Raw genomic sequence first — 11401 nt, 5'->3', positions numbered from 1 at the left:
TCAGTTTACTGGAAAGAACTACACTATGCCATATGGAACTAATTATTAGTAAAGTAGACAGAGACTTTACCAGTACACAATCATACAGCAATTTGCAACTCAGCATTTATGGAGGATACAAGAATTACAATAAGAAATTGATGTTTGGTTAAGTTTAAATTAAGTTCTACTTTTAACAAAAATTCTTATTTTGTTTGAATTACCACCAAATGATGTAGTAGTAGAGGTTTTGCAGTGTTATCAAGAAACCACACCTCTCTCTAAAGGTGAAACCGTGACTCACTTCAACTCTTTCATACATATTTATATCAGTATGAGACTTATATCTGCAGTAAATACAATGACTAGTCAACACAGTATCTGTTACTGAGTTAAATATTGTCTGTACCACTTATTGAGTACACACTTTAACAGCAATGAAAACTTTTCTATTTTGATAGAATCAGGCAACTTCATAAAACAGCAGTAATCTTAAAATTCTTTATTCATAAACTTGATGCAAGTTTACAAATTACTGTACATGGTCAAACTTTCTTCAAATGGAAAATGAAAAAAACAAAACAAAAAAAAACAAAAACAAAACAAAGCAAGCCAACATTGCCAGACTCTGCGATCTAGTTGTTGGTGCCAGAAAATGAACTGACAACTGAGCTACAGAAAACTCTCAGTCCAGTTAGAGAAGCGTGCAAGTCTTCACCACGGCATCACTATCAAACTCCAATGATCACTCAATGTCCCCCCGACCAGAGTTTTGGCATTTTTGAGCGTGGATAGAGGCTCTGTGGCAGATAAGTTGTACCTTCAACTAGTTTACAGTGCAACACTTCTGTCTGACCACAAACATTAGTCTTTCAAGGACAGTTTTTGTTAATATTATTGATGATTCCTCTACTGTCTGATATACCAGCGTAGTGAGAAAAAATAAAAATAAAATAGAAAACACACAAAAAACATTTTTTGCCCCAGATTTTCCTCATTTCTAAATATATAGCTCAGAAATTGCTTGCTGTTGCCAGTTGTGCAAACATTATGAGAAATATTCAAAGATCATACAATATCTCAGTACTTAGAAGGGGTAAAAACTACAGTGGTTATTAATGAGCGATTATGTGGGGTGGTCATTACAGGACTGCAATGTTTCCATTGATTTCCTTCCTTATACACTGCTTAAATTAAATGAAACGTTGAAATGTTGAAACATTCTTACATTTTCTGACCAGATCAGCCTAAACATTAGTGGTAGAGAGTTAATTAATTAAAGAAAATAACCTCAAATTCAAAATGTACAGATTCCACTTTTAAGTATAGTTTGTTACCTGAGTTGCCTTTCAAACATACTTTTGCAGGCAGTGTTAACAAATAAACTGCAAAAGAGCCAACAGATTGATACAGTGTGTGTCCTGTAGTATGGGTAACACTAGTACTGATAGTGTACTACATAATATTGCAATGTCAAGGTTAAAACATAGGTTTTTATATAGGTAATCTGAGTTTCAGGTTCAGTTATCACACTATGAATGCCCTTTGTTGTTACACAACAAAACACATCTGTGTTACATTGTGATGGCAAATGATCAGTGTTTAGCTACTGCTAGCACAAAGAGAGAGGAGATGGGGGCTGAGTTTCAAATCTGCAGGCACAAACCACTATAATCAAATTATGTCAGGAAAATATGTCAAGTTTACTGTGAAAAGATGAAAATAATCCCACATTCAAACAGCCTTCATTTATTTCCTCTGTAAAGCCCATTCCAGCATGGTTCTGTTAAACAAAGTGACCATAATTGAATCCAAAAACTGCTGCTGAAACAAGGCTCCTGTGCAACATGCTGTTAAGTTTGCACACACACGGCCTCATTTTGAGTTTCAATCCTCCACAACAACAGTCTATGGGAAGACAAACTAAGCATTTGCAATGGCAGTCGTGTTAACAGAAATAAGGCAAAAACAACTCCACAGCTTCAACGTTAGGTCTATTAGAACATCCAAAACAATGTCATAATGCTCATTTTATCAACTTATGCTGAAAATATAGCTATGTATTATCTTTTGAAAGACATGTTACGCAGACTTGGGGATGTTTCATACCTACTGGCTGTATTCATATTAACTGGTGGATTTGTTCAACAACAGTTACTGATCTTAGTTCAACAATACTGGAGCTTTTTGATTCCACGTACCCCAATGATCTTTGCACATTTTAAAATGTGAGATAACAAATTGGAGGTCACATCAATTTAGAGATATGCTCCCTAAATATAAAAACTTTATTGTCTGGGATTCTCAAATAATAAAAAACATCTGTCAAATGGTATTTCTAAAACAACACTTCCATGTATGTACCAGTTAACTTTCAAAAGAAAAAACAAAATTGTAGTCAATAAAAACAGGGGTGGTGAGGTGCCTCTTCATGAGCTTCAACCTTCTTTTTAAATTCCCATTTAAAGATGTGTAGCTAACAGTTTTGACCCCCTTTGTCAAAGCAGCTCAAGAAAAAGCATTTCCCCACATTTAAAAGATCTTTTTTTAAGACAATGAGCATATTTAGAAAACAGAACTAGTGATACCCTCACATCATCCTCGTCACTAAAACACTGAGGAGGGAAGCAAAGTGACACCAGAATAAAGTCCCCCCCCCCCCCCCCCCCCCCCCCCCCCCCCCCCCCCCCCCCCCCCCCAGAGTGGGGTGAAGGAAACCTTGTCAGATGAGCCAAAGAGATGGTTTCCGTGAGAAAAATGACATATTCCCAATATTTCAGGGGGGAGGAATATTCCAAAAAGGAAAAAATAAAATTAAAATTTGATTTTTTTGACTCAAAGATGTGTTCCCAGTGCATAGTAGTAGTAGCTCCTTATCCATCCTCTTTTGGTGGTGTGTACCAGCCTGCAACAACAGAAAGAACAACCCCTTTTCCAACAGATCCATATAACTGTGTGTAATGAACCCCAATGATTTGGAAAACAGTCCTTACCATTCTTTTCGTGAATCTGCACAAGGGATTTGTATGACTGTTGTGCTCTGGCAAGATTGTACTGGTTCTGAAAAACAAATAATGTCCTTTAGCATTGGTCTTATAAAATAGGAACTTTATAGACAATTACTATAGAAATGAGCAGACGTTGTGTGGATCTCTCCCTCTCTTAAAAATACACTGAAATTGGTCTTAATAGGCAACAAGCACCTGGACCGATTTACCATATGCTGTCAGTCAGGTGGCGTAGCTATCTCACCTTATTGGCTCCAAACTGCACCCTGGCTTTTCCTTTCACCAGAGTTGCATTTATCTGCATAATGACAGATTCTATGGAATAGGCACTGCTCCAGCCCTGGGAAAACAGAACAACATAAAACTTATGAGTCCAGCTCTTTTGTTTGCTTGAGTTGAAATTATGTCATATGATGTATCAAACATATTCACACAACTTGTTTTGTGAGAAGTTCCATGCACAAGGCCCCCCCTCCTAGAACGTAACTGAAAAAGAAATAACACACAGTTGTTAGATAAAAGCATTTTAATAGGTATGTACTTTTTAACAAAAGAAAGTGTTCACTTGACTTTTCCCTAATTAGCTATTGATTTCATTTATTCTTATAAAAAAAAAACTTAAATTTACAAAGTGTTTATTTTACTTTTAATCATCTTAAAAACTACAAAGATTAAAATATATGATCTGATTCAGTGAATACCTTCTTCTGACAATTTCATTTTCAGAGATCACAACACACTTACCCCCCAGAGAGCACAGGTGAGACAACCCGTACAAACGGTGGGTCGAATGGAAAATTATCCTGTTGTGAGAAGAATAAGAAAATTGTATGTTTAGGAAGCTCTTTTTCGCATAAAACAATTGACAAAAATGTTTACAGGCCTTACTTTATAAGAGAAATTAAGCAGAATATAGTCCACTCCTTCCTTTTCCTTTAAGACCTGCAAGTCACTATGCAATGGACTATCAGGGTCTACCCTGTAAAGAGAAAATAGTCAAATTAACCAGAACACACAATATTTAAGAGGTTGAAAATTATTAAAACAAACGAAGGTGAGAACTTACGTCCTTAATTTAACATGCCATTCATAAAGGCTGTCATTGACTAGTTCGACTGAATAAATACCTGTTAAAGGAATGAAACAGAAACTCAATTTATTCTGCTGATAACATGATAAAAACATAAAACAGTCAAATCTGAAGAACCATATCTCTGCAGTCACCTGTCTTGTAACTCTGTGATCTGTAGATCTCCCTGAGTTCCTTCATTAGACGGTCTGACGCTTGAACTGAGCCAGAGACTGCACCCTGCAACATAATTCACAAGGCTACATCACACAGATTATTGACAGCTGCATAAAGATACAGGTGCAGTTTGCTACAGAGGTGAGAACTGTACAGGCCTACTTTATAGCAGAAGTACAGGTTTTGATCATGTCTGATCGGGCAAATCTGTCATATCTCACCATAATCAACACGAACAACAACCTGGATAAGTCTATTATAAGAACAAACAAAGAATTAGATATTAAATGCTAAGATTCTGTTCCACACACACACTAGTGATTTTAATTAAATGTTTGTTATTGTTGGACCAAACCAAACTGAAGAAAAACAATCTAATTTTTCAGAAGGCAGAAAGTAAAAGGATTTATGCAATTTCGGTGTAATGTGATGTAAACTTAACCCTAAAACTAATATAACAACAATGCACACTCTACTAGTACAAATGTTCTTTTATCATTAGTCAAATTTGTATCATTTTCAACTTTTTATCATTATCAAATAGTCAAGGAGTGTATATAAAAAGGTAATAGTAAAATAATGAAAATGCAAAAGTTTACATCCCCATCAATAAATTAAACTTTAACTTAATTTTTTCTGTTGAAGGAACATTTGTACTAATTTGTTGTGCATTAAATGTTATTTTTATTTTAAAAATTCTTTGTTTTAAGCTTTTTGCAATTTCAAAATAAGAGGATGCAAACCTTTGCACCAAACTCTATATTGCTAAAGCACCGTAAAACCATCTGGGTTTGTTTCTATTTTTGCAGTTGGTTCCTTGTTGTCAAAATATCTGGATTCGCTGTAGTCAAATGTTACTGAACCTCTTGTCAAACTATTGACAACTATTTTAATGTCTCCTTGCTCTTGTTATTAGCAAAGACTAATGAAGAAATCATCTGATTCATAAGGCAGGAATTTGAGCAATGTTTCTAAAGTTGCCTGTCTCGTTTTTAGGTTGTCGTTACAGGTTTTAATAACAGCATTCAGTTTCAGTCTCATCAGCAAAAAAAAAGACAAGTGATCGAAGCCAACGTTTTAGTTTTAGATACTTTAATTGCTTGCAAACGTAAAATCTAGAGTTTTCAGATTCAAAAAATACACATATATTTGTGCTGAGAAATAAGGAGTTTATAAGGACTTTGCTGCCAAAATTTAAGATTCAAAAACAATTTACAGAGAAATGCAGCTCCTTCATTTCTCCACTATATAACAGTCAAGAAATTTATTGAGTACTTACATTCAAGTGATCCTGTCTCTGGTTTTTACGAATCTTCTCCAAAATTGCCAGATTTTCTTTTTCTATTCCATCATCTTCTGACTTTTTCCCATCAACTGGCTCCTCTTCTTTCATCTCATAATGGTCCAGATCTTGGTCCAAGTCAATGTCCTGCTGCCACAGTGTATTAAATATATTTAAAAACAGAATTTAAACAGATTGGATCAATAAGATTCAATAAAATTAATCAACTAAACAGTAATCAATACATAAAGGCACCTCGCCCATTTCTTCCTCTTCTTCCTCTTCAGATGTCACCTCGTCTGATGGCCCATGCTGCGGTGGAATGAAAACAATGTGAGTTGACAAAAAAAAAACAAAAAACATTGAATCTTATTCTTGTTTCAGGTATCTACCTTTCTCTCCTGGGTTATTGGCCCAGCAGGTAGAGGCTGGTCAAGCATTTCTACATCTGGATGTTGTGGCAGGTTGTAGAGCCGACAGAGGTCACAAATGAGACGCTTCAACTGCTGAAGAAGCTGCAAGTGAAATCATCAAGAAAAAATCTCAATAATAAAAAGCAAACTGCCACTAAATGGTACTTTGATGTTTCCACTGCAACATAAACTCAGAGCATACCTTATTACAAAGACTTATTTGATTAAACACAGTCCAATACAATTGTTGTGCCATGCAGTCTACTTTTATGCCAGTGGTCCTCACAGCTGCTTTTTATTATTATTATAATGACAGTGGCAGGGTACAGCTAAGAGAAGAATTTTTTCTGTAAAACACCAAATTCTCTTTTGGGTGTGTGGTTTCGAAATACTGATTTGCTTTGATTGACATTGGGGTAAATTTTGTTGCCTATTCATCATAAATTGTCTTGCTCATACTCTTGATTTTTTAATTGGACTACCTGCAGTCCCTGCTAGTCTCTCTGCTCTGATAACATTGCCCTTTTTCACTCCATCTGGTTTGCCACTTTGTTTGATTAGAAACTGATCCATTTTCTTCTGCATTACTGTTTGCTACCAAGAGCCTGCAATAGCTGAACTTAAAACACTACATAGAAAAGCAGTTTTGCCAGATTCTGTTATTCCTTTCCAACAAAATTACCGTTGTTATTTGCATACAGCAAATTTTTAACTAACAAGAAAGAGGTCTAGTTGTCATAACCAAACGTAGAGGTGACCTGGCTGGCTGGCTGAGAATTTTCATTGACTTGTTTGTGAGTAGTATAGTTGTTTTCAATATATTTTAGAAATATAATTTATAGTGGCAACAATATTATGTTTGCTAGCATGGGAGACTGCATTAATTTTCAAAACTCTTCTAATATTTAGGATGCACAACGTTTATATATCACAGGGAAGAACAAAAAACTAGGAACATCTTTCAGTATATTACTGTCCAATACAACACCACCTTTAACCTCAATATTAAACATCACTGTAATTTAAACATTTATGACAATGTCACCACAAACTGAACTTTATGAGCTTTACAGAGACAGATGCTATGTTAGAGCTGTTGTATTTTACTAAATGCCATTGTACAAGCGTATCCAACAAACAGGTCATGGAGTGTTCATGACATTAATATTTTGTGCAACCCTCTATGAAGCTGGTTTTACATCAGCCAACTTACCAATGTGCTGCCTTTTCTCACATCCTCTAAACGCTCCAACACTTCGGCCAGACTAGGATCATCAGAGTCAACAAACCATATTGGGGGTGTTGAGGGATAGGATTCCTGTAACACAGGCAACAATAGGACATGGAAATTTAGTGATTCATGTTTGTGTGTTGATGGTGTCATTGTCAACAGGCTGCACCTTAATACTTAACACAGGTTTTTTATTTTGTCCAGATCATTTCTGTCTACATAAAATGTTTATTCCAATGACATACATGACATCAACCAAATGTCCTAACCCACATACAGCCACCCACGGAACAAAATTATGTGCCTGCTGCCAGCTGCAGTGCTGCAAGCATATCTCCAGCATTGGCTGACCAGCTGCAGCACCAAACCTTGAGTCAGACCCTTTTACTTCATACTCCGAGTCACTTTGAGCAAGACAAGTGTTCCAATCTGCGCTGCTGTATCTTCTGATACATTAGCCCATGTTCATTACAGCTTTTTTATTTTAAATCGTCCACTTAAGTGACTGGAATTTTTTTTTTTTTTCTGACACAGCCCACCCACAGATGAAAGCACATTTTTCAAGTGTAAATGATTAGTAGTTTTTAAGCTTACATAGGTAAAGATGCAAGAGACAATTCTAAATAACCAAATTCAGCACTCTTCCTCTTATTCTTTATCATAGACACTATCACTTAGCAGAGAACAGTACCATTCATTACAGTCCCTGCTTACTCAGTTCAGCTCTGGTATTTCGGTTTTTCACCGAGATCTTATTTACTGTATTGAGGGGTAACACGTTTTTCTCTATAAACATTACTGGTGGCAGTTTGACCTGCTTTCATATGTCCTGATATTTACAAAGGTCTTGACAACTTGTTAGATTCTTGAACTTTTCATCCACTCTCATGCCCTGCTTCTGCAGGATTCCCACTCAATGAAAACAATCTTTTGCTAAAGTCCTGCTCTGTAGCTTTATGACATCAAGCACTAACAATCAAAACGCTAAAGTCAAATAAATTAGATTGCACTGCTTGCTGTGGCCAGGGGGATGGATGACTGAACTATGTAGTGGGACCCCCTTTTACCTATTCACTTTTTCATCTGTTAGTGGAAACAATGTGATCCTGAATGTTCTCTCTGGTCTTGGATATTGAGCTGCCTCAAAGGGTTGCAGAGTGACTCAGCTATCAAAACTGTTTATCAAGCCCCCCTAAAAAAAAAAAAAAACTATAACTGGAAATAATCGTGTGGCTGTTTCTGCTTAGACGGAGAGAGGATGTGGTTAGGATGTCAGGAAGACAAGTGAATAATCTGTGCCACTTGAAGAATACAAATATAAATGTCATGACAACAACAATCATCCTCAGTTGCTAGTGACATCACCTGCAATCTCTCTTGTATACAAATGAAAACATCATTTCAGTCACTAATAATGTTCATAATTATTCATTCAAGCTTTTAGTATTAAAATGCGTAAATATAATGATAAATATAATATCGTGTGTGTTAAGTTAAAAGCTATGCTCACAATTAAAAAAAAATTAAGTTAAGTTCTGTGTAAACAGACTCCTTCATATAAACATTACATATAACGTGTTTTGGTGCCCATGATAAACAGATGATTAACGTCCCAGCCTTAATAAGTAACAGCAAGCTCGCCGGATGGATCAGTCTATTTACTGGAAAAACGAGAAAGAGGGGAACAACATTCCATTAAATCGCCTTTAAGTTACTTAGCTAACGTCAAATATGTGAAAGGGGCATTTGGCGGCATATCTGTCGTGTTCTTTGAAATATAGTTATAAATCAGCTATAATGTTGGTAAAGTTCCCCATTGTCTAAGCTAAACGATGTTAAACTTGGAGTAGATGTGGTTAGATAGTTAGGAAGTTAGCGGCCGTAGTACTGCAAACTGTAACGCAGTTATTTTTTTAGCTAACAACCCAAGCTAGCGTTACTTTCAGTTAAGAGGCTAGGAAAAGCTACCGCAGCGTCGTTAATAATCGACGTTTTGTTGTGTACTTTTGAAAGTGAATTTATCACTAAAGCTGTGCTGTTTGCTTCACCCAACTGCTTACTTAAATATCGATAGCTCAACACGATACGAAAATAAGAAGGTGACACTTATCGCAGTTAATTGGTAAACACGGAACCTTTGGCGAAATGATATGGTTTCAGTCGATAGTCAGTGGCTGTGTTAGCTTGTGCGCAGAGCTGGCCTGGACCCACCGTGATGTTGCAGTGAATGATCAGCAGCTTCTCTCCTGTTACGTTGAATTGGCAGCTGAGCTCATCTGGTTTCCAGTCTATTATTCTGAATCGCTCGTGGTTTGGGTCAAAGATTGACTCCAAAAACTTCAGTTCGGCTTTCAGCCCCGACACCGACATCTTCTACTCATCTCAAACCACCAGGCCGCTCGCAGAGGGGAAGTCGGAGCGGAATGCGACCGCGCAGTCGAGTCGGGTCTACGGATCTCGCATGATAGCGTGAGAACAACAACAAAGGGCTGCGCACAGGTTTGTGGTGAATACTGTAAGTGTGAAAGTACATTTAAAAAAAAATACTGTTACTTTGTAAACTTGTTTTTAATAACATGCAATGGGTTTATTTGTCACTGTCTCATTAAATTATACATCTGGCCTACAGCTAGTGGAAATACAGTGGAAATGGCTAGTATATTATTATAAACATTGTTGATTTAAAAAAAAAAAAACAATTTAACAGTGGCACCCAGATTCCCAAATCTAGAGACCCAAACCAAACACCTGAGTCACTGTGTTTTGGCCCTGTGTCAAACTATAGTTTTAAAACCGTGTACAGGCAGGATATATGGTTATATGGATTTCTTTTTTCCTTAGGTTGTTGCATACATCTTCTGATGCACGTTGGCCCATAGTCATCCGTTATAGTAGGCTACACTGTAAATTCAAATTAGTTAACATTACTTACCTTACTTTTCAACACCTTACATGGAAACCGATTGGCCTAAAAAATATTAAAGTGAAATAGGAATTGTATTTTTTACTAACTAAAACTTATCAATAGTGACGAGGACTCAGGCCAATCCCAGTTTTCAAAGGGCTAAAGGTGGGTACACCCTGGACAGGTCACCAGTCTATTTCAGGGCCAGCTCAGCCAGACATACACAGACAGACAACCATTTAAACTCACATTCACACCAAATGGAAATTTAGAGTAACCAATTATCCTAACATGCATATCTTTGGACTGGGGGAGAACACAAAGTGGAAACCCAAAAAAGCACGAGATGAACATGCAAACTCCACACAGAAAGGTGGCAGCTGGCCAGGGACCTTCTGCTGTGAGGTGGTAGAAATAACCACTGCACCACTGTGTAATGGTTATTATAATTTATAATGGCTATTATAATGCTTTGTCTGGGCAGTACGATTTTATGGGTTTGTTCTTTAAAGGGGAGAATTCTTTGGGGGTATGGATGTGTCGCAATTGTCCAGTACAACATAGGTGGGCAAATGGTGCCCCTCTGTTCTGGTTAAAAACTATGAGTCGCACAAAGTATTGTCACTGACTTGACACTAGATGGCACAACAGATACATCTGTTCTGCTTACAACTAAGCCCAAACTCCTACATTGCAGTACACTGTAAAGTTTTCCATCCTTCTTAGCTGACAGTTTTGGCATATAACTGGCAGCTTGCCACAAGAAGGACCCACCTGCCATATTACTGAACAGTTAATATGGATGAACTGACACCTGACTCCCTTTGTTGTACAAATGGATTTCAGTAATTAATAATAATAAACTACTCAAAACTTAAAGCATAAAACACATATGGCTTGTACATTTTCATGTAAGTTCTTAAAAGTTTTTTTTTGGGGGGGAAAGGCACGATATAACTCCAGGTTTCTGTGTGTTGGGTGTTTAAGAGTAAGTAATCAGTTTGTAATAGAAAGTATTCATACTATTTAGAGTTTTGATGTTTAGGAAACATCTGGATTTTACATGTTAATGAATCATTTCTCCAAATATTTCAAATAATATAGATGTTTAGATTTTATAAGGACATTATTTGAAATATTTCCACAATGGTGGAACGAGCTACCAAACTCTGCACGCTCAGCTGACACTCTCCCAATATTCACAAAACTGCTGAAAACAGAACTCTTCCGCATCTTCCTATGCACTTAAATCTCTTAAAAAAAAAAAAAAAAAATTCCTTTCTGCTCTTTCTCGAACTTGCATCTCGTGAACTGTGAACCCTTTTCTGATAGGACTT

General features: G+C 36.7%; 1 protein-coding gene across 2 annotated transcripts; it reads right to left on the bottom strand.

Annotated features, from left to right (window-relative positions):
- Window positions 1-2671: 2671 nt before the first annotated feature.
- On the bottom strand, window positions 2672-9632 carry LOC137125427 (ubiquitin-conjugating enzyme E2 Q2-like). 2 transcript variants are annotated; one of them, XM_067500863.1, is made up of 13 exons: window positions 9371-9632; window positions 7142-7246; window positions 5908-6030; window positions 5771-5827; window positions 5513-5665; window positions 4212-4296; window positions 4054-4114; window positions 3876-3966; window positions 3732-3790; window positions 3425-3473; window positions 3232-3327; window positions 2973-3039; window positions 2672-2884 (listed from the first exon to the last, which is right to left on the bottom strand). In XM_067500863.1, exons 1-13 carry the CDS (start codon window positions 9527-9529, stop codon window positions 2853-2855), a joined length of 1137 nt encoding a protein of 378 aa, XP_067356964.1. In that variant the 5' UTR covers window positions 9530-9632; the 3' UTR covers window positions 2672-2852. The 2 variants fall into 2 exon arrangements, with proteins under 2 accessions (XP_067356964.1, XP_067356966.1); XM_067500865.1 differs by having other exon boundaries at window positions 5513-5662.
- Window positions 9633-11401: the final 1769 nt, after the last annotated feature.

This window comes from Channa argus, chromosome 4 (genome assembly GCF_033026475.1).
Source record: "Channa argus isolate prfri chromosome 4, Channa argus male v1.0, whole genome shotgun sequence".
Lineage (NCBI taxonomy): Eukaryota > Metazoa > Chordata > Actinopteri > Anabantiformes > Channidae > Channa > Channa argus.
This window is presented reverse-complemented; position numbering and strand designations above follow the sequence as displayed.